At 43.2% G+C, this 23,181-nt stretch overlaps 1 protein-coding gene across 3 annotated transcripts; it reads right to left on the bottom strand.

The window, feature by feature from the left end:
• Nucleotides 1-555: 555 nt before the first annotated feature.
• GEM (GTP binding protein overexpressed in skeletal muscle) lies at nt 556-22,445 on the bottom strand. 3 transcript variants are annotated; one of them, XM_083749519.1, is made up of 6 exons: nt 21,836-22,445; nt 17,528-17,762; nt 15,613-15,957; nt 8,840-8,916; nt 3,943-4,147; nt 556-2,079 (listed from the first exon to the last, which is right to left on the bottom strand). In XM_083749519.1, the coding sequence occupies exons 3-6, from the start codon at nt 15,941-15,943 to the stop codon at nt 1,802-1,804; spliced, it is 891 nt and encodes a 296-aa protein (XP_083605645.1). In that variant the 5' UTR covers nt 15,944-15,957; nt 17,528-17,762; nt 21,836-22,445; the 3' UTR covers nt 556-1,801. The 3 variants fall into 3 exon arrangements, with proteins under 3 accessions (XP_083605645.1, XP_083605644.1, XP_083605646.1); XM_083749518.1 differs by having other exon boundaries at nt 8,840-8,913; nt 21,836-21,924; XM_083749520.1 differs by lacking the exon at nt 8,840-8,916 and having other exon boundaries at nt 21,836-21,924.
• Between the last annotated feature and the right edge of the window lie 736 nt (nt 22,446-23,181).

Raw genomic sequence — 23,181 nt, 5'->3', positions numbered from 1 at the left:
TACTCATCACGGTGTTCCATTGTGCCAGAAGCGGTTTAGTCATGCTGTCTGTCTGAGGACAAACGCCGGTTCCCTCGACCTGAAAGCGAGATGAGTGTCACAACCCCATAGTCGCCCTTGACTGGACTTGACCATCCAGGGGTCCTTTACCTTTACCTTGCCTCCTAGCTGTGCTAGTAAGGGGAGTTTAAGGGGAAACAAAAAGTAACACATAAGTAATGGAAGCCAATTTCAGTCCCCAATAAAATGCAATTTTATAATGCATTTCCTAATATGCTCATGTTATTTTCACTAATATATACGTTTTTGCATGCCCCTTTCCCCATTGTTCCCTTTTTAAATGCATTTTTTTCCCATTGGGAAGCAGCAATGCAAAATCTGAAGTGTGACTTTTACAGAATATCTGTTTTTCAATTCATGCATTGATTTGTGAATGAGGCTGTTTCGCATCAAAATGTGAACCTATCTAATTTCTCTTCCCATTCTCACAAGTAACACCAAATCAGCAACTTTTCTTGTATGAGCTAAGCTTCGATCAAGTTTGAGATTTCTTGCTAGGTTCAAAGGCAGTGAAACCTTTTATTGATTTATTACAAGGCATGTAAATAGTCCAAAAGACATCATATAGAAAACAGTAATAAAATCGTTTTTCTTAAGAAATCACTTAATAAATACATTTCAACACTATGTCTCCCCCTTCCCTCCCACTCCTAACAGTTCACCCATTAAAAATAGTTGAAAGACAATAAATAGAAAGTTACAATGGCATAATACAAACGTGAGATTTCAGCACAAAATCTCTTTGTGGTTTATTAGAAAAGGAGATTTTCTTTCCCAAAACTTGGCATTTTGCACTTGATTTTATGTTTTACGTTTCCTACTTATTCTATCAATATAAACAATTTTGTGTTACAACACAACAGAAAGTTGTATTACAATTTTCTCCTATACCTATGTTTTTTAAGAGAATCAAATGGCTCCAGATGCATCAAGGAAACACTTCAACACTTATTATACAGTTACCGTGAAACCCTGCATGTGCCTACACAGTAGTAAGCCTCACTGAGCTTACTAGGACTTACACCTAGGTAAGTGGTTTTTAGGGCTACAGCCATTAGCAGTTAATATCGCCAATATTCTAACTACAAGTATCCATTTAGTGAAATTCACATTCATCTCCCATAGTGTTCTGTGGCAATGTAACCCACTGTAAATAATGCTCCCATTTAACCAAACACTAGAATATCTGACTGCAGTTGATATCTTTCTATTCATTGGGATAAATGATATCAAACCAACAAAGATTTTCAGCTGCGGGCACTTAAGAAAGTCAACTGGTTGATTAGGGAGAAGGCATATCTCGTGGGAACCCTTTTTCATTGGCTTACAGAATTAGTAAGAAAGAATAACAAAAAGATGGCATCCGTTTTATAAATGATGCTTTCCGATTTCTTATACTATTATTTAAAAGGCAACAAGGGAAACAGTTTTCTCCCCCCTTGGACACATCTCATTGTAAGTTTGGAATGTTATTGTTTATAAGACAAAAGTTCTGTCCCGCCCCAACACAAACACACTCACACACTTAAACTATAAACTGGAAAGTATAAATGGCATTTCTTCATCCTTGCATGCATTAGGCTGTCCTTATTGCTGGCACATTTCATCAGAATAATCACAACTGTGAGTCCAAGTCAGATTTGTGTTTCTTGTTGACCAATCTAATATAGATTGGTTTATTGTTCAGAAGAGAGCTGAAGAAGGTCCAGGAAAGAGAGTGCTCGGGATGATCCAATGTTCCTTAAAGGACAGAGAGATCGTGGCAAGACTTGGACTTAAGTTTGAAGGCCATGTTCTTGTTCTTCTTGGCTACGATTTTGCCCCAGAATCGCCTGGCTTTCTTGGGGATGCTCTCCCTCCGCTTCTGATATGCCAGCCTCCTTTCGTTCTTCTCTTTGCTGTCTCTCCTGAGCCGCACTTGACGCACAATGCCTTCAAACAGCTCCTTCACATTGTGCTGGACAGCCGCCGAGGTCTCAATGAACTTGCAGTCAAACACAACAGCACAGGCCCTGCCCTCTGCAAAACATTTGAAGGAGATTTGTCATTGTACTAGCTGGAGAGCTCAGGTGACTGCACATTATTTTAAACAATGGACAAAGAGCCAATGAGCTGGGGTAGATTCATAGAAACAAGAGCTGGTGTTGACAACAACCCAGAGTATCACCCACTCCAATCCTTTGCCTTAAGACGACGTATCATATACTGTATTTTTTGCTCTATAAGACTCACTTTTTCCCTCCTAAAAAGTAAGGAGAAATGTGTGTGCGTCTCATGGGGCGAATGCAGGCTGCGCAGCTATCCCAGAAGCCAGAACAGCAAAAGGGATTGCTGCTTTCACTGCGCAGTGATCCCTCTTGCTGTTCTGGCTTCCGAGATTCAGAATATTTTTTTCTTGTTTTCCTCCTCCAAAAACTTGGTGCGTCTTGTGGTCTGGTGCGTCTTATAGAGTGAAAAATACGGTAATCAGGGCTACATTGGTTGCTGTGCTAAAAGTTATCAAAGTTCTACCCCAGCATATTCACATTCTATGACAGGAAAAGCTGAATTCAGAGCCAAGCATAAATTATGCAAATATAGCAAATTTAAATATTTTTTCTTGTCCGCTTCCGCCATCCATGGTGGCTCTGAATTCCACCATCTAAATAATGGAACTCCTTTTCAGCCACCACACTTTGGGCTTCTGAGATTTCAAATTTTGCTAGAAATTTTGCTAGAGATTTGCCTTTTGCCTTTGAAGAAGAGAGCTGAATGAACAACAGAAAATCCCAGGCACCCAGCGTGTCTCCACCACTTTCGTGAAAGCTTCCAATCATGGGGATTCTACAACTGCCTTAGACAGCCCATTCCATGGCTAATTTTTGGTAATAATTATATTCCAACCCCTGCTTCAGTGTTTACTCATTGTCCAACCCCACGAGTATTTATGTTGTACCTATGAACAGGGCTTATCTTAATTCAGTTAGCCGCCATGAAATTTCCCCAAGAAACCTTTAGGGCAAGGATGGGGAACCTGTGGCCCTCCCGATGTTCCTAGACTACAACTCCCATTATCCTTGACTATGCTGGCTGGAGCTGATGGGCACTGGAGCCCATCAATATCTGAAGGGCCACAGGTTCCCATCCCTGCCTTATGGCTATAGGTTTTGTGAGACCGTTGACATTTGAGAAGATCCACACCATACCTTTAAAGCACCTCCAACACATGTGGAAAGCAGGTGACTTCCCCCAAAGCATCCTGAGAACTATCATGTCTTAAAAGGTAAAGGTACCCCTGACTGTTAGGTCCAGTCACGGACGACTCTGGGGTTGCAGCGCTCATCTTGCTCTACGGACTGAGGGAGCCGGCGTTTGTCCAGAGACAGCTTTCGGGTCATGTGGCCAGCATGACTAAGCTGCTTCTGGCGAACCAGAGCAGCACACGGAAACACCGTTTACCTTCCCGCCAGAGCGGTTCCTATTTATCTACTTGCATTTTGATGTGCTTTCGAACTGCTAGGTGGGCAGGAGCTAGGACCGAACAACGGGAGCTCACCCTGTCGCAGGGATTCGAACAGCTGACCTTCTGATCAGCAAGCCCTAGGCTCAGTGGTTTAGACCACAGCGCCACAGTACATGTCTTAAGGGTACTGCAAATTGTAGCTCTGTGGTTCCCAGGATCCATGGGGTTTTAAGTGTGTGCGTTGGGTGTGTTCTAAACATATGGTGTGGCTGTGCCCTTGTCCCATCTCCCATGCAGAACGAAATTTTACAAGGTTTCTCGGGAGAAATACACAGCTGAACATGTTGTCATTTGTAGCGTAGGCATATCTAATATTACAAACCCTCTGAGCAGGGTTAGTGTCAAAACAGCACTACCAATTGACATCTAGTAGCTCCTACCTGAAACAGAGACTTCCCGACACCTAACAAGATCACTTTTGTTGCCCACTAAAATAATGGGAATGTCTTCTGTCTGGCGTGCCCTGCGGAGCTGTATCCTGAGCTCAGATGCTCTCTCAAAGCTTGCACGATCCGTGATGGAATAGACAATCAAATATGCATCCCCAACCTGCATGCAGTGATCTTGGAGCCATCCGTTTTCACCCTGTTTAAATAAGTAAAATACAAAATTGTATTGCGGGTCAACAAATACTGGGTGTCTTAACTGGAAGACCTGTGTCTCTACAGGAAACAAACAAAATATTGACACCACATGCTTTCATTACTTTTGTTAGGTTGCTTAGGGTTACAGAATGAGTGCTGCATTATGTGATCATTGGTTAACTTGTGGCTGAAGCCTGTATCTAAATTCTGCGTTTGACCTTCAATATATGCTTTGAGAGATGGAGGAGGGATCCATTACAAATCATCAGACTGTCTCTTGCAGCATCAAGTGCCCAATTATGTCTAAGCTGCTCTCGCATTTGTCAATATACGATTGACTAATTAGATGCAAAATGAGATGCAAATCCTCCATATATTTATACACTGAATATGTATAAAAAAGTAAAATCCTCTGTGCTACTATATTGCTGCAGCATAAGTTTATAAGTATTAATACATAAGTATTTTATATGTTATATGCACTGTTGGGTGTGTTTATGTGCTGTTACTTTAGGAAACGTGGGGTGCATATAATATACATATGTGTAATGTGTGGAAATGCTTTGTATTTTCATAGGAACTGGTAAAAAAACCCCAATTTGCTTCCCTTTGAGATCAAGGAGAGAGAAGGGACCTAACAAAATGGAATATCAACATCAAGGCTTTTTTAAAAAAAATCAATTCTTGCTCCCTTTTCTCTGCTTCCAAACATACAGTAGCTGGATGTGTTTATGCAGAGATATAGCAAAAAACACTTTGCACCTCATGGGGAGACCAGATGCAAAGGAAGGCATGGCACCTGGGTTGGGTAGAAGGAGAAATTCAGAATGTACATCTTCTCTGCTATCTTCTTGGTTTATTGTATTTATTTATTATATTTATACTCTGCTCGTCTCTCAAAGCAGTTTACAAAGGTAATCCATCAAAAGATGCAACAGAAGTAAATGGGTGTCCATGGGGTACGTTTGCAAAAGGCCATTGCCCAGTGGTTGAGCTTCTGCCTTGCATGCAGAAAATCTCATGTGCAATCTCACACATCTCCAGGCAAGGCTAGTTAAGATGTTTGGTTGACCCCCTGGAGAGTCACTGCTAATACTGAGCTAAATAAATCAATGGTTATCATGTGGTTTATCATATGACTCAGTATAAAGCAGGTTCCGATGGTGTGTGTGTGTAGTAATGTGTGCTTTTTCTACACGATGAAAGAATAGTCACCAAATAGAACTGCATCAGTCAGGGCCTGAGAAACTGGTGCTGCCTGTTTATGGAGATTATGGGGAGAAGCATCATAGATTTTTGTTTTTTAATTTTTTATTAATTTAGCATGTTTTATCCACAGCTCATACCACCAACTTTTCAGCTGCTGATGGCTACATCTACCAATCATGGCTGGGTAGACCAATGATCCAACTAATTCAGTACAAATGTAGTTCCTACTTTGCTGACTCAAGATGCGCCATTTTAAAAATTAACATTGTCCCATTAACTTTCATTCCAGGATGTCATCAGGCCATTTATTTTCGTCCATAAACTTACTTGGAACTAGGCCTGATTACAACAGGGCTAAAATGTTTCAAAATGTTTTAAACGGTTCTAATTTTGGTTCCACTGTTTGGCTTTTGTCAGGTTGATGTTGATTAAATGTTTAGTTGCGGTTGGCGGTTATTTTAATTTGGATATAACTGTAAAATCTTTATTATTGCTATTATTGTTATTAAAACCTAGGTCATGAATCTTTCCTCGACCACTGGCACTATTTCCATAAGTGCACCGTTAACAACGCCTATTAAGTGTTAGGATATTTCCGTTCCACCTTAAAAGGGAGCAGGCTTGTGAGTCACAGAGTCTGCGTATTTCCTGTTCACAGGATGTTTATGTTTTTGCTATTGCTTTCGTTTTCTCTCTCTGCGCCAGAACACGCTAGCAGGCAGTCACGTTTGTTCTTTGTTCTGACCAACGCTGAATAAACATTCTAAATGATACCCTCCTGAGTGCAACTTTTGCTGAGTGAATTCCGCTGACAGAGTGCTGACAGAGTGTGCAATCTCTTTCTGAGGCTCAGTGTCGCTAATTGCTGATACTGCACGTCTACAGGAGATCGATGGACGTCCGGAGTCTGGCTGGAGGCAGTGATGGCCTTTATCTCCCTGGCAGTATCCCAACATTAAGTTCTAGCAATGCATGGCTGTCAGAAAAACGGTGCATTATATCTTCATTGAGATTTAAGACCCATTCAGAGAGGGCCTCTCCTCCTTCCAGAGGGAAGGTGTTGTGGACGGGAGACAATTCCTGCGTCACGCAGGGGGCGTTACGCCCTCTGCCCCACTCATATGGCTGGCGCGCCATGCCCCCGGTTGGGCACCCAATCGGGCGGCTTGGTGGGGGCGTGGTTTGCTGCTCAAGATGCAGCCGCACCAGCCATTTGCTCACCTTTTCTTTGCGAGTCACCCACCGACCACTCCCTTAGGGCTTAGGGCTTAGTTTTTCTCTTGACCTTGCTATGGACCTATGGTTGGTTGCCCAGGGGGCCTGGTAGGATTTTTTTCTAACTGGCAAATTGGCACCGGCCTTTTGGTTTTTTTCGCCTACCTCGTAGCAATCGTCACAGCTTTCTCGGTATTTAGCGGTTAGGCATTGGAATGTGTTGTTGGTGTGTGGAAGGGCAAGGTGTGGCCATCGCCTACCCCTTCAAATTTGGGTATTCCATTAAAGGAATCTGGCGGTCATGGATCCTGTCCGATGCCTGTGTGGCAGGGGCCATGGCACGACCCTCGGTGACATCAGGGGAGAGCTTATAGTTGTATTAGCAACAACAGCCTCCCCCTACTGGTGGTTAACCCCTCTTCAGACTCACCCCTCTCTGAATGGGTGGAGTCAAATCTTCCATGGTCCAATGCCTAATCCAATACCTTCTCATTTGCTGTAATCAATAAAGTTGTGGCCTTTTCTTGCCCATTAACCTTACATACTATGTCCACGTGTCTTTATTCCTCCATGGGTCCTCGAACCACAATCCTTAGATTTAAGTAAATTTAGGGCCAGTTCAGGCAACCATTAGGAATGTGCCAGCCCCTTAAAAAAACCCACAAGTGCTGGCTGATGGTGTGGAACTGCCACCCTGTGCAAGATTAGATCTTTGAAAGTCCAGATTTGCAGAAGTGGATGAAATATGTAACATTCAGTGGTGGTTAGTTCAAATGCCCACGAACAGTGGCCCCATGGAACTCAACCTTTAGTTGTTTATTAGTTATATACCATTTTTCTATTAAAACAGAAATAACCACACTGCAATAAAACAAATAAGAACAAAGTAATGCTCCACAAAATTGCAATATAATAAAAGAACAGTAAAATGTTGCTCAATTTAAAGAAAACAACCATAAAACAGAGGACAAGTGGGACCTATTCAATAGGTGTGCACTCGGTATGACTTACTTAGATATCAACGGTACTAAAATGTGATAAAGAACACATCATTAAATGCAGGTTACTGAAAGCTACCCTTAAACAACAATGTCAGTTTACTATTAAATATAAGAAGAGAGGGAGCCTGGCTAATCTCCCCAAGAGAACGTTCCATAGTCCTTATACCACCACCAAAAAGGCCCTGTCTCTTTTCCACCATCCGCCTGATCTCATATATGGATGGAACAGACTGATGGGACTCTGAGGCTGATCCCAAAGTCAGGCTAGGTTCACATGGGAGCACCAGGCAAATATGATTGATCCAGCCCACCAGCTGCTGTTATTCAGCCTTTCCCTGCACAAAGTAAGAGCTCATCTCAGAGACCTCTAATCATCACAAAGGCCCCTTGAAACTTTTTCAAGTTTTGCTTCTCAATATTGGAGAACATCTTGGCTGTGAGTCTTGGAAAACCTGCTCCCTGCCTTGCAGGCCTTTTCCTACCTGGCTGGGAGGGTGGGGCGCTGACTGACTCCAGCTACAAAAGCTGAGGCTGCTGAAGAGGCCAGAGATCATCTTTGCTGTCTCATAGTGCAGACGCAAGTCATTGAGCCTGAGCTGCCGCCTCCATTGGCAGGATTGGTAGCAACAGCAACACAGATGTTCTATGCTTATGAGAAAATTTAAGTTTCTTGATAATTTTATGTGCCTTATATCTGACTTCCTTTAGTAATGTTTTCTTTTGAAATGTTTCAAATAGGTTTGGGTTTTGTTTTTTGCTGTATTAAATGTTCATTCTGTAATTGACCTCCTTTGTAATGTTTTATTTTGAAATCTTTTAAGAGAATGTTTTAGTTTTAGATTAGATTTTAATTTTGAAATCTTTAAGATAATGTTTCAGTTTCCTGTTAATTATGCTGCTTTGAATATACACTTTATAGTTGACGTTCTTCTGTAATGTTTTATTCTGGATTGTGTTATTTGATGTTTTCATGTAGGCTGTAAATTGCTTTGAGATTTTTTCCTTAAAGAATTAAAGCAGTATAGAAATGATGATGATGTTGATAGTAATCATAATATATTCCCAAGCATAGCAGTTGTTGAATTTATAAGCTTAAAAATGAAATAAAGATAGAGAACAAACCTATTGAATATGATTCATCTCTTTGCCTTACAATTTAGCAATGCTTAACATTTGGATGTTTGTTTGTTTTTTATGATCCCTTAAAATCAAATTTCCAAAGCAATGTTTGAAAAATTCAGCATGGCAAAATGAATATTTCATCCTACCTTGTTCTCCCACATGTCAATTAGTATGATAGTTGCACTTTCACCATCTACCAGCAAGGTTCGTTCATAGGTATCTTCTAGAAGAAAAACAACACAGTGTCATTTTTTAAAAAAATGTTCTTGAAAGTTGGAGAGAAAGCTGTTGGAAATGTCATAGGCTGTTATAAAGAAGATTCCTATTTAGGATCTCCCAGCAATCCTACAACTGTATAAAACAAATTAAACTGGTGTAAGAGTGTGCAGGCTTTGGGGTTGCAGAGATCTCTTCATCAGACAAACCATACCTGTCCACACAACGTAATGGAAAGCATTCTCTGAAACTCAACAGTTGAGATATTTTTGAGCCAACATAATTTTGCTCTGACAACAAGTTATTATTTTGGATCTCCTGTGATTCTATTGCAATGATGAAAAATATATCAGGATTTGTTTGTTTCCATCTGGGAACCAAATTCAGCCTTCGTATAAGGTCAGATAAAAATCCATTGCTTTGCAGCTTCTGTGTGGATAGCAATCTATTAGGGGTGCTCTAGCAGTAGATTTCCTGCATCAGCAGGGATTTGGACTAGACCTTGAAGGTTTTTACCAAATCTGTGATTCTATTTATACCAACAATGCAGTACTGCTGACCAAAAATGTTTTTATTAACTTTGTTCCTTCTGCTGCATCTTCTAAGACTTGCAAATAGCTGTGTGTTGGGGGGGTGTATATAGTTCTTTCAGTTCTGATGCAAATCTTCCAACAATTTGTCATTGAAATAACAATTTCTGGCATAGATCTTATAGTTTCCATGAGCTACATGGACATAGAATTTCCTTGGTAGACATCATGAAGCTGGTAAGACAAACGATTACATTCACTCTTCTGAAGTTATCTTTATCCAAAGGAGAGTAATAAGAGCAGGAAGAAGACCCACTGGAAGAAATAAGCCAAATACTGAACGTTTGACCCCATGGGAGCTTCAGACAGACGCAAAGGCTCCAACTAGGCTTAGTAATGGAAAATATTTGTTTTCACTCAGTTTATGGGTGAACAGGCATTGCCGCTGCGAGCAGCTTTCGCCTGGGGCAAAAGTGTGTGGAAAGCAAAGGGACGCTGGCCTTTTTTTCCAAAAAGAGACAAGCAGTTCCCATGTAGGATGTTCAATCGGCAATAACTCTTCCTTACATTAGTGCTTCTTGCTAAATATGATGAATGTGCGAAAACGCCAGACACAGCAATGTATTTCCTGCAAGTTTCTTTCATCTGTGATCCATGTCCGACTATCTTTAGGGCAAGGATTATGTACTAAAGCCAACCTATAATTCAGAGAATTTTAGAGGCCCCAGGGTTGGTCTATAGAAGCTCCCCAGACAATATGATAAATTGATTCCCTGCCCCCATCTCTGCAATCTTAATTCCTTTTTCTTCGTGTGTTTTTTTTCCTTTCAAAAGTTGGAGCCCCATCTGCACTGTATATTTAAAATGGCATCAAAACAGCCATGGCTTCCCCAAAGAATCATGGGAACTGCAGTTTGCTAAGGGTGCTGATTCCAAGTCCCCTTAACAAACTACAGTTCCCAGGATACTTTGGGGGAAGTCGTGTATTTTAAATGCATGGTGTGTACGCAACCAGTGTTGGTACTCAATGGTCACTGAGCCTTCGACTGTTTTCATGTTCCCTTCACCCCCTAGGAGTCTATCACAATTCCCCCACCCCCCATTTTTGTCCACCTTCCTTCAAGCTGTTGATGAGACCCTCTTGAGTTTTGCTTATGTAAGCAACAGTAGTCTAGGAACATAGGAAGCTATCTTATACTGAGTCAGACCATATCAGTTGTGTGCCTTGTTTCTCAATTTGATCATTTTACATGATTTAGAATGTTTGGTGGTATTTTATGCATTGTGATTTGCTGGGGGTTTTTTAATTGAATATAGATTAGTAATTTTTTTATTGTGGTTGATAAGTGCAAACTGTTTCATTATTATTTGCCTGTGTTTGATTTTGCTGTTTGCTATTAGATTCTGACGGATTCTTGCATGTTTCTTTGTTTGATATAAGTTGCTTATTTTAAAGTTATTGTGACTTTTTATATTGGATCAGATTGTTACTATTAGCGGCTGGTGTTTTTATATGCATTGGAACCCACCTAGAGTGGCTGGGGTGGAGTATAAATAAATTTTAAAAATATTATTATTATATTATGGGTCCATCTTGCTCCATATGGCCTACACTGATGAGCAGTGGCTCTCTAGGGCTTCAGGGAAGAGTCCCTCCTAGGCCTAACTGGAGAGGCTGGGGATTGAACTTGTGACCTTCTGCATGGAAGGCAGATGCTCTACCACTGAGCTACTAGAGCCCTCTCCCACTGAAGACTGGAATTAGTATATATGAGGACAACAGAATGCACCCAGTAAATCCTTCACAATACCACCGCAACATGGAGAATCACCTTCAAGTAGAGGATCCTGGTGTTGTGTGTGTATCTCTCCATCTTCCCCTTCCAGTCTCCCCTCCTGCCTCATAGTAAACAAAAGCAGCCCAATGCCTATTAGCTCAAAGAATAACTAATATCCGAGGCTCTCCTTTTAATCACACAGTAAGACCTGCTGAGGAAAGCCTCTGGCAAAGAGCAACCAAGCTCTCTCACCATGGTGTGACTCGTACAAGAGGATTTCCAGCCTTTATCTCCTGTTAGCTTGTCAGTGAAAGCAGCAGCAAACCCTGCCAATGCTTCATGGGAACAATCCACTTGCTGGAGCCGATGTGTAATGTTCTCTTGTTTCTTTATTACGTATACAGTGGTACCTGTATACAGTGGTAGCTTCAGGTTACTGTTAGGTTGTGGGTGAACATATCAGACAACACAGCGATTCTTCAAACAGCTCTTGTTTATTCACAGGCCAGAACAGAACTGAACTGAAGGGTTCAGCCAGCCTGCTTATATAGAGCTCCACTACAACGCAACAGTAACCACTTTCTGTAACTATCCAATCACTGAACGTCACTTTCAATCCCTTATTTGCATATGTGGACCTGAGTGAAAACTATCTACAGTATCCCCCTGCTGGCTCAGGGTGAGAACTTCAGTACATAACAGTTACATACGCTTCAGGTTACAGACTCCGCTAACCCAGAAATATTACCTCAGGTTAAGAACTCTGCTTCAGGGTGAGAACAGAAATCGTGCAGCAGCAGGAGGCCCCATTAGCTAAAGTGGTGCTTCAGGTTAAGAACAGTTTCAGGTTAAGAACGGACCTCCGGAACAAATTAAGTACTTAACCCAAGGTACCACTGTATAAATATGATGCCACACAAGCCTTGTTGAAAGGCAGAATCTCAGTGGCAATTAACTGAAACAAGTCCAGCAGGCAAAATAAAATTATTTAAGCAAGTGTTTGGTCACTAATGGCTCATCTGCCTCTTGTAGATGGTGCAACAAATGTAAATTTCACCTTTGTGCAGTGGGCTACATTTTACACACACACACACACACACACACACACACACAGCCCCTTCTATCCTCCATCCAGAGAAGCAATAGAGAGGGCGTTGTTAAGAGTTCAGGGACCAATTCCAGCCAGGCAAAAATGCTCAAAGAGAGTGAGAAGAAGAGCCGGTTCAGAACGCATTTGTTGGTGGTGGGTGGCCTGAGGGCAAACAGAGAGGCTTGGAGAACCAGGTCTGAGGTTCCCCCACCACGCTCCTCTAAGAAAGGCAACAGCATCAGGTGAAATAAAGTAGAAGAGGGGAAAGGGAAAGAAAAGCCTGAAAGAAGCCTGAGGAGGTGAAGGGAAGGTGAGGAGAAGAGTGAGCAGAGAGGAAAAGACAGCAGGCAGACAAGTGGCAATAGAGAGGGATGTGAAAGAAGGCAATAGAAAGGAAAGTGGCCACGAAGCCCGTTAAGTTGTGGGTGAACATATCAGACAACACAGCGATTCTTCAAACAGCTCTTGTTTATTCACAGGCCAGAACAGAACTGAACTGAAGGGTTCAGCCAGCTTGCTTATCTAGAGCTCCACTACAATGTGTGATGGCCTGGGATTCCGATTCAGAGGCTGAACCAGAGGAATCCCAGCTTGCACAGGAGTCCCCGCCTCCAGGGCCGGCTGAACTGGGGCAAGGCCTAGATTCTGAGGAGCCTGCACCTGTGTCAGATCCTCAGGAGCAGGCACCAGGTGAAACCATTCTGGCCCCAGAGGTGCTTGAGGACTCAGTGTCTACAGGTGAGCCTCCTCCAGGGCCCAGTAACCCTTCGGCCTCTCCTGAACTGCAGAGGCTTAGGGCAGAGAGGCGAAGGGAACTGGTTGCTCCCAGGAGGAGTGCTTGCCTTAAGGCCAGGGGAGGCGGGGCTCCTGGGGGCCAGGACCGCCCCTGGCCTTAGAAGAAGATAAAGGTCAGTCAGCCCGGACCCAGGTTGTGGGAGCAACGTCGTCGTTGGCTTCAGACCTTCCAGTGTTCCTGTTCCCTGCCCGGCCTCCTGCTCCTGACCTTCCAGTGTTCCTGTTCCCTGCCCGGCCTCCTGCTTCTGACCTTCCAGCATTCCTGTTCCCGCCCGGCTCCCAGCTTCGGACCTTCCAGTGTTCCTGTTCCCTGCCCGGCCTCCTGCTTCTGACCTTCCAGTGTTCCTGTTCCCCGCCCGGCTCCCTGTTTCGGACCTCGCCTCTCATCTTGTGAACTCTGTCTACGGTAACGGTACCTTCCCCCCGGGACCAGCACACAATGCAACAGTAACCACTTTCTGTAACTATCCAATCACTGAACATCACTTTCAATCCCTTATTTGCATATGTGGACCTGAGTGAAAACTATCTACAGTATTCCCTTGCTGGCCCAGGGTGAGAATTTCAGTACATAACAAAGCCCACAGCGGCCACCCTGCCAAATGCTGCTGAGTAATAGAGAGACGATAAAAAGAAACTCCCTATGAGTTCCTAGCAATGCTATATCATTGCTCCCAAGTGCCTGCTACTACAAATATCATTACTACTAAATGCTCTTTGAATTCAACATTTTGGGATTAATCATGTGTGTTATTAGTACTGTCCAGGCATAATAAATGGTGGGACTCACCTAGCACCTGCCCCATCAGCAGAAGCCCTGTACAAGGACTGTTTGTTATTTGCCTCCACTCCTCCCCCTGTGATATTGGCTGGGGGGGCATTCAGAGAGCCCCCAGCACAATGTGCAGGAGGGAGGAGAGTGGGGAATCATTCCACGTAGCAAGCTGCGATGCTTGTGCAGATGAAACAACAACAACAACAACAACAACAACAATAATAATAATAATAATAATAATAATAATAATAATAATAATACGTTATTATTTATACCCCGCCCATCTGGCTGAGTTTCCCCAGCCACTCTGGGCGGCTCCCAATCGAGTGTTAAAAACAATACTGTACAGCATTAAATATTAAAAACGTCCCTAAACAGTGCCATGTTTAATTCCACCCCGAAGAGCAGTACTGTAGTCAAGTTTTGCAGGCCCGGTGAAAGTAATGAACATAACTAAGTTAGGTGTATTCATTTCAGTGGGTCTACTCTGAATAATATTTAGTTGAAAACCACTCAGAAAATAAAAATGTTTGAGTGGGCTCCATGTTGCAAGGTGGGAATGAAAGCTATAGGATTCCGTTGTTAGTCTCTTGAACTTCAAACTTCTCTTCATGCAACCTCTTTATTTTGCTAATTTTCTAACTCTGTTGTCATATCAGTAGGAATATTGCAATAGGATTGTTAATTTAGATCAAGACCAGTACTAATCCCGTAAAGCTACGTTTATTTTCTCATTTCCTCTTTCTACTTTATTTCTTGTCGGATCAACTGTGACTTATAGGAACTTTACTTCTGCCCTAAGAATACATTTCTTAAGCTTGTAGCTGTTGTGTTTCTGTATGTGACAATCCTACTTTGCATATCAGTCTAATCTGTAGCATGTAAACTATGTTAAAGTCAATGGTCACTTAAGTCAGTCTGGTTTGTAATTGAGAATATTTGAGAAGAAGGCACACACTGATTCGAAACAGGGAGCACTCGCACAACCAAAGGCCCAGTGATAAATGGACTCCAGAGCCACCACTATTGGGAGAAGCTGCCCTGAGTATCTTGTGGAAATGATAGGATTTTTTGTTTTAAAAATAAATAAATATGTGGAAGATTTGATTTCTGTTGTGGTGTAATAAACCCTATCTCCTTTCCTTTATGCAGACAGTGGGGAACCTCAGGAACAGGGGCCAATGAAGTCCTTCAAGTATCTCTATCTGGCCCTTCAAACTCTCCCTGCCCACCCCATCCCTCCAGGCCACCCCTCTCAAAACCTGCTTTGCATCTTCCATAGGTGTTTTCCCTGTCTCTTTGAATTCTGATAGTGGCTTGCTTCTTGCCTGGATGGTCGGACAGAGAGGGCTGTGTGCAAAAACCAGCCTACTACTGCATAAAAGTGTTCCTCCTCCCATTCTTGTCTCTGGTGCCCCACCCACCTGTCCCACTGCAGCCCATGGGAAGCTGCCCAAAAGCAGAAGCAGCCCTTCCATGGGGAAAAGGTTCCCCACTCTGCTTCATGTGCACTTGGCCAGATTTAAAGCACTGACAACAGAGAATCTCCTTCCACTATCTCCACCGTAATCTCCACCCTACATCACTGGGCACCCAACGTGCCAAAATCGTCTTGGAGGCTAAGAGCCAAGGGAATCACGGCCTCAATATTAGGAGCTCCAAGTTCTCAGAGCTAATCACCGCTTACACAAGAGGCTTTAAATAAACCTCCGCAGCGTGGAACGTAATGACTTACCTCCGAGCACCTCGCAGTCACTGTCCATGCTGTCGTGCACACCTGCAAAGATGTTGGCAATGGTTGTCTTGCCAACTCCTTGCTCCCCAATGAGTACCACTCGGTAGTAGGTGTTTCCTGACTCGGAGGAGATGACAGAGTCAGAAGACTCCGACGACCAGCTTCTTCGGTAATACTCTTCAGGGTTGACGGTGTACCTTTTGTGTCGGTTGCACTCATGGGGGTCTTTCTGGACCACCAGGTTTCTCCCGTCCGCTGGGATGCTCCAGCGTTGCTGCTGCGATTGTAAGGTGTTGCTGCTGTGACGCATTGTGACATTGTTCAGAGTCATGGCTTTTCCCAGCCCTGGTTAAAAAAGCAACAACAGTAAAATCACAAGTGTTATATGTACCGTTGAATTTCTGCGTACCATATCTCAACAGGTGAGTTCTCGAGATCTGCAAATATTTGACACCTGGAAGTGTCAATGGTGCTGCTAGGAGTGATGATAATAGGAAGCACCTCTTGAGATTATTTCTTAATCTGAGATCTTTTTGCTGTTTGCACATGACAACAGCACTCTCCCCCTTTGCAAACCTTGCACATTCATATGGACTAGCAGCAATCTAAAAAGTGGACATGTGGTCCATGTGTGATTGATGCTCTGACTCAGTGCATTGGTCACCTCTCATGGTACTACAGCATCTGGGGGGGGGCACCCAAAGCAACCAAGAAACTTGGTTTTACACCATACAAAAGAATGACTTCAGGGTATTTCTTCATAGATGTGTCAGAGGCTAGGGTGTTAGTTACATCATTGGGTCTCCCCCCTGCTTTGGTTTTCCTAAATACCTAAATTCCTTTTTTTCTGCCCCTTAAAGGGTCAGTTAGGAGGAGGAAACACTACAAATAAGTAACCATAGTTTACTGCCCAAGAAGTCCAGTCAAACTGGGGAGCCCCTAACTCATCTCTGGAGCAGTGAGCTGGGTGCTCTCCCCTTGTCTAAAGATGGCTTTTAATTACACTTTGCAGGAAGGACTGTTGAGTGTTGGTGGGCGGTACAATGCAGCGAGTTAATTCCTGATGGCCACTCTCATTTGCAGCTACCATTTTTAGGAAAGTTGCTTTGATGCTCACCAGCTCCCAACATGACAGCTAGTTAGACATTTTGCTTATTCAAGCTTATGCTTGAGTTTTCTCAGTTCACATCACTTCTCTCCAGCTAACAAACAGAGCACTTGCCCAAAAGGTTGTTGAAGGCCATTTCCAAAATTTAGATGCTGAAGCATTCACAAGTTCAACTCTTTTTCAAGCAATGCACTTGTTTTGCCATTCAGACAAGCTCCGTGAGAACTTCCTCAGGAGGCTTCCAAACAATTTAAAAACAGAAATATGCAGCAAAGAAGGAAACTCCACTCCATGACATTTCAGGTGCACACATTTTCATGCATTTTGCAGCAACCTGCAAAGCTATTATATCTGGCCTTGCCTGTTGTTTGGGTTGAGAGATGCAAAGGAATGCTGGTCAGAAAGAGAAACAGCATCCAATGCAAATTTAGACTATTCCTTTTCTCCCTTACTGACTAGTCACTTCAACTTTTTCAGCCAAAGATGATAGTGAACAGATATCAAGCTCATCTCTGTATATGTGACATATGAACACATTTACTACTATTCTGTGGCTCTAATTAACACTGTGCTCTCTAAAAAGGGATAGAATAAGACGCCTTTCCTTTCCTTTGATGCATTTAGAGCAGTCTCGTTGCAATGTGCAGCTAACTATGCTGTTACTTTAATAGTCTAACAAAGAAATAAAGTTTGGTCTGACGCAAATTCTGAACACTCTTTCAACTTGCACATTTTTGTCTATCTACTCACATGCCAGCAGTGCTAAAGCAATGCATTCGAATCAATGCTCATTAAAGTCAACACTACCTTGTTGCTGTTTTTACTCTCTGTTCCAACCACAGGCGTCTCCGTTAATCTCACTCCCTAGTTCTCAGGAGAGTGTTGAACACCGATCCACTCTCCCACTGGAAATCCTTCTTCTGTCCAAGGGCTGCCTCTCTAATTCTTTCTCAGCAAACCTGGTTTATATTAAGCCCATCTGATCAGAGACAGGGCTTTTCCGTGACGTCGTTGGCCTGTCCGCCCGACAGCCAGCCCCCAGCTGGACGGAAGCAGGCATGCAGGAGAGAGAGAGAAAGAGAGTTACTATTGCTAACAAAACAATTTATTTGCAGGCATACAGTCACTTATTCTGTATGTGCACATAATGCCGGTGGTGCAAGTACAGAACCTTTTTCACAAGAGCAAAGCAAAAAAAAGTGGGGGGAAGACATCCACAAGTTCCTTCTTGCTCTGCTCTAAAATGCTGGTGATACCACCGATTCTCAAAAATCACTTTGGACGCATTAACACAGGAATGTCGCAAATGTCTTAACTGACCTAAAGGCCATGCTAGACTGAAAATCACTCTTTTTCTACAATGTTATTTTAGTCTTTCCCCCTTAGATGAATAGAAGAATTCAACCTCCTCCTTCAACAAGAGAATAAATTTCACAGAATATCCCATTTTTTACCAGCATTGGTGCCTGCAAGTTACAAAGGAAAACGCTACCAAGGTGGCTTCCGGACAACCTGTTTAATAAGCATTCATCCTGATTTGTTTACACAAAGTTTGCACGGAGATTTGACAGTAGCGGCTCTTTATTTGGCCTGCATTCTGATTTGTTGACAGGTAGGCTATACAATGTAATGTCAGGCAGTTGTTATCCCAAACTTTCTAAAGCATTTCCCCATCACTTCCTTTATAGCAAAAAGTCCAATTTGGGGTGAGGGTGGGTGGGAGTGGGTCAGGTGGGCAAGAACACCCAACCAACTTTAATTCTACAACCTTCATTTGCTAGTATGTGTTTGTCACTATTTCTGGGTGGGAATCAATCTGGAAGGTCCTTAATTGAGGGTATATGTACACCAGGGGTTTAAACCATTCCCTGTTACTTTATGAGCATGGCTTGGGATCTCTAGTCAGGTATTCCTAGCACCCCCATCAAACTACAGTTCCCAGGATTCTTTGGGGGAAGCCATAATCTGACATGAAACTTATGTAACTTTGTCATGCCAATTTACTGAGAGAGTTAAAAGCAACTACGGCTGCAATGGAAGGACAGATCCCGAAGCTGAGGCTCCAATACTTTGGCCACCTCATGAGAAGAGAAGACTCCCTGGAAAAGGCCCTGATATTGGGAAAGATGGAGGGCACAAGGAGAAGGGGACGACAGAGGACGAGATGGTTGGACAGTGTTCTCGAAGATACCAGCATGAGTCTGACCAAACTGCGGGAGGCAGTGGAAGACAGAAGTGCCTGGCGTGCTCTGGTCCATGGGGTCACAAAGTGTTGGACACGACTAAATGACTAAACAACAACAACAAAGGCTGCAACACCTACTACCTGAATTGCAGGTAAACACCACCTGAGTGGGGCTTACTTCTGAGAACACATGCATAGGATTGCATTATTAAGCACCTAGCCCAAATGCCATTGGGGAGAAAAGACAGTGCATTCACCTGCCACCAGAGGATCAACTAAAGCAATTCAAATCACAAAGAACAGATGTGCTGGAGAAAAATGCTTGCAGACAGCAAGGAAAAGTTAAATCTGAACATCAGTTTCCTAGTTCCGTATCCCAAATGGTTTCCACAGCTGTATATTGGCAGGCACAACAAACAGGCCACAACTCTAGCACCCTGATTTTGAAATGTTCATTTGATTAAAATGGCATCATTTTACTTATTGCAAATATAGGTTTGCTGCAGACCCACTTGCTTTGTTTAAACAGCGCTGCTCATTTGCTTTCGAAAATCCCAGCTGATTTGTTTCTGCCGTGCTTAGAGACAGTGCTGAGATGGGATGTTACTGAAAGTACACTGGGTTCTTTGGCTGACTGTGCAGTCGGCGTCACTTCCAGCTTTGCAGGTGATTGGTTGCTCCATTGCCTGCAGACCACATGGCTGACTGGGTGGTTGGAATACCTTGATCTGGAGTTTGTGTTTCTTTGGCTATCGTTTAAGTGTACCCAGTTTCTAAGTCTTCAGAAGAAGTGCAGCCTGCCCTTTTCATCAGAAGAGCCGAGATGATCACGCATGTTGCATCTGTGCATTTAAAGCACTCTTATACTACTTTAGTTACAGATAGGTGGCCGTGTTGGTCTGCCATAGTCAAAACAAAATAAAAAAAATTCCTTCCAGTAGCACCTTAAAGACCAACTAAGTTAGTTCTTGGTATGAGCTTTTGTGTGCATGCACACTTCTTCAGATACACTGAAACAGAAGTCACCAGACCCTTCTATATAGTGAGAAGGTGGGGAGGGGTATTACTCAGAAGGGTGGTGGGAATGGGTGATTGGCAGATAGCTGTGATGAGCCTGTTATGAGCTATAAAACAGCGGCAAATATTTTCCCCGGAATAGATAGTAAACTGATGGGGTGATAGTTCCTAGGGATGTTTGGCTGGCCGCCTTTGAAAATCGGAACTATTGTAGCTTCTCTCCAGGAGTCGGGGATGTCTAGGGTGAAGAAGATAGCGGTGAATACAGGAGTCAGCTGTTCACTCCACCAAAGAGGATCAGTCAGGAAAAGGTCCAACAGGACGATGTCTGGGCCGGGGGCCTTATTCCTTCGCATGGACATTATGATGTTGAAGATGCGGGTTGAGGTAAAATTTACTGAGGAGGTGGAACTAGGAGAACAGGAACAGAGGTCCAACGGGGATTGAAGGTGATCTGTAAGATGATTTGGAGAAGCGAAACTGGCTGAATAATAGGCGATCCATTCGTCAGCGGAAATCAGGGTAGCTGAATTGAATGGTGCCGAAGGCCTAACTAAGCGCCAGAAGGAGCGGGAGTCATGCCTCTCTACAGCCGAACGAAGAGTGGACCAAGCCTCAAGGATGTGTTGCTGTTTTTTTCCAATGAATCGTGTTTCTGTATGTCCTTTTAATATCTAGAAGCTCTGCACAGGTTTGGGGGTCGTTGGAAAATTTGATGATTCTGACCATTTTCCTAATTCGCCTTCTTAGGACTTTACATTCCTTGTCAAACCAAGGTGATTCAGAGAAGAAGCGTTGGTGGGTAGGCGAGGTGGTGGGTATGTAAGTTGTTGAGAAAGCATCAATTAATTTCCGGTATTGGTCAGCGGGCAAAATTGAGTCAGAAAGAACTGCAGGCATATCAAATGATTTTTGTATGTCCAGGGCAAGAGAGGAGCTGAGGCTTCATGCTGCAACATTTTATTACAAGCCCCACTTGTAGAACACAAACGTTCTAAAGAATGGTTCCAGAATTTTGATTGCTGGCTGGCAGACTATTGGGTGCCTTTATTTAAAATGTCCATTGGTAGAATTATCAAAGACCTTGTTAGAATCCCACATATACATCATGAAATCCAGGAACCACTTTTCCCGAACAAGGGGTGAACACAGCCAGTACTTTAATGAAGGACGCGATCAATAAATGCCAGCAGCTCCAGCACTCTTGGCTTCGTTCCTACTCAGTTACGCCAAAGGAGCCAGGAATGAGTGGCACAGCAAAGAACAGCGAGAGCAACAATTGCACATAGCAAGAGACGCACACACAGCCCACTCTCTTGAGTAACAAGTCAAATGATCTCAGAAATGCATAGCGACAAAAGAAAGAAACAGAACCCAAGACTCGGGCCTCGTGAATAATAATAAAAATTCCCCTATAGAGTTCTCCTAGTGCCACCTCAGATGGGGAAACCAAAGGTTTTATAAGCTTATTAAAAATGATTTACAAGAGTAAAAGTTCATCTGGTATGTCAGCCTCCTGTCTGGCTCAGAGAGTGTGTAGTACAGTATTTTATCTTGCATAAGACAGAGGACACCGAAAGGGAGGTGGGCTGGCTGTGCTGAGCTGAGCTATCAATTCCACATGGCCAAGGTATTAATGTGTGAAGGAGACCAAAGGCATTGTTAAGCTTACTAACATAACCACCTGATATATTTTGCAATTTTTCTAAAGCAGAGGAGCTCAGAACTGATCTGATTTTGAGGCAAATCTCAAGCTTTAAGCTTTGGGCAATCTTGTTAGTTTAAAGCAAAAGTTGGAGAAGATAACATCACTCCCATAACGGCAAACGCTTTGGAAAAACTGCCTGATTCATTTTAAACGACTCTTGTCAAGATTACAAAAGTAAAAAAACAAAAACAAAAAACAAGCTTACCGCAGACATGGCCCAGAGAGGGTAATCTACCCTTGCAATCAAACTGGAGATAATGCCCTCAAAAACGCCACCACTTGTAGACCGACCCTGTTTCAGACAGGAAGGAAAATATTTGGTCTCCTAGTTACAACCACATGCCCATAACTTCTGACACCAGACTGCTACTATTCGTAACCCCAAACTATATTATTCTCTTCCTGCCAGATCACAAGTAGCTGTTTCCTGAGAGTCATTTTCTAAGCTGGAATTTTTTAAAGAAATACATCAATGAATATACCTAGTACATCTTCCAAGGAGCTCCCAGTGGCTTATAAAAGCTGCAGCTCCTGATAAGGATTTGCCTCTGCCAGTGAGCCCTGGCAATCGGAAATGGCACTGGTGTCTAGAAGCAACAATAGCCATGTTCCAAACAGAGCCAGACCACTGTGTTTAGCTCTTCTCATTTGAAAGTCATATCTTTCAAACTTCTCATTTCTTTTTTCCCTTCATTATTTAATATAGCAGCCTTCAAACTTATTCACTGCTATTATCACTATCTTCCTGTCCTATTCCTAGAGCAGCAAAGGTGGAGACTGTGATGTCTGTGTTCTCCTGAGCTTCAGCCTGGACTGAGGATTCTGATTCGATACACAATATCCAATCACGTAGCATTATCAGGATTTGGGCTATTGGCATTGGTTCCTAAGCTCTGAGTTACGATTTGAAGCTCGGGGTTTTAGGCAGCCAATCACGTTGAGAGTGGGAGTGGCCCAGACCTTCAGAAATGTATATAAGCAGCTGCTTTGCCCTGGTTGTCCTGTTCTCTGTTAGCTCAATAAAGTCTCTTGCTGTTAACGCTGTGTGTTGCTTTGTAGAGACCCACGTATACAGTGGTACCTCGGTTTAAGAACAGTCCTGTTTACAAACAATTCTGTTTACGAACTCTGCTAAACCGGAAGTAGTGTCCCGGTTTGCAAACTTTACCTCGGTCTAAGAATGGAATCCGAATGGTGGAAGGGCACTGATGGCGGGAGGCCTCATTAGGGACAGCGTGCCTTGATTTAAGGGCATTTTCAGTGGGGACGGTCCTGACAGCTGGGAAGAGGGGAATTATTATTTTTCTCCCCAGTTATGACTACACCCCCCACAGCTGTTTGGTTTGGGGGGGAAACTACCATATGTTTCAAGGCTAATTTCAGGGGTGGGGCATTAGAGAACACCCTGTGGGTATCAGAGAACAGTTCTGTAGGCACCCAGGCAGCTGTGGGCACTATTCTGGTGACCCATGCCTTAATAATGAAGCCATCACGAGATCAAAAGTTTATTGAGGACTGGGGAAAATTGGTGGATTATTGGGAAGGTATAAG

Source organism: Podarcis gaigeae (assembly GCF_964106915.1).
Source record: "Podarcis gaigeae genome assembly, chromosome: 7".
Taxonomy (NCBI): Eukaryota; Metazoa; Chordata; class Lepidosauria; order Squamata; family Lacertidae; genus Podarcis; species Podarcis gaigeae.
This window is presented reverse-complemented; position numbering and strand designations above follow the sequence as displayed.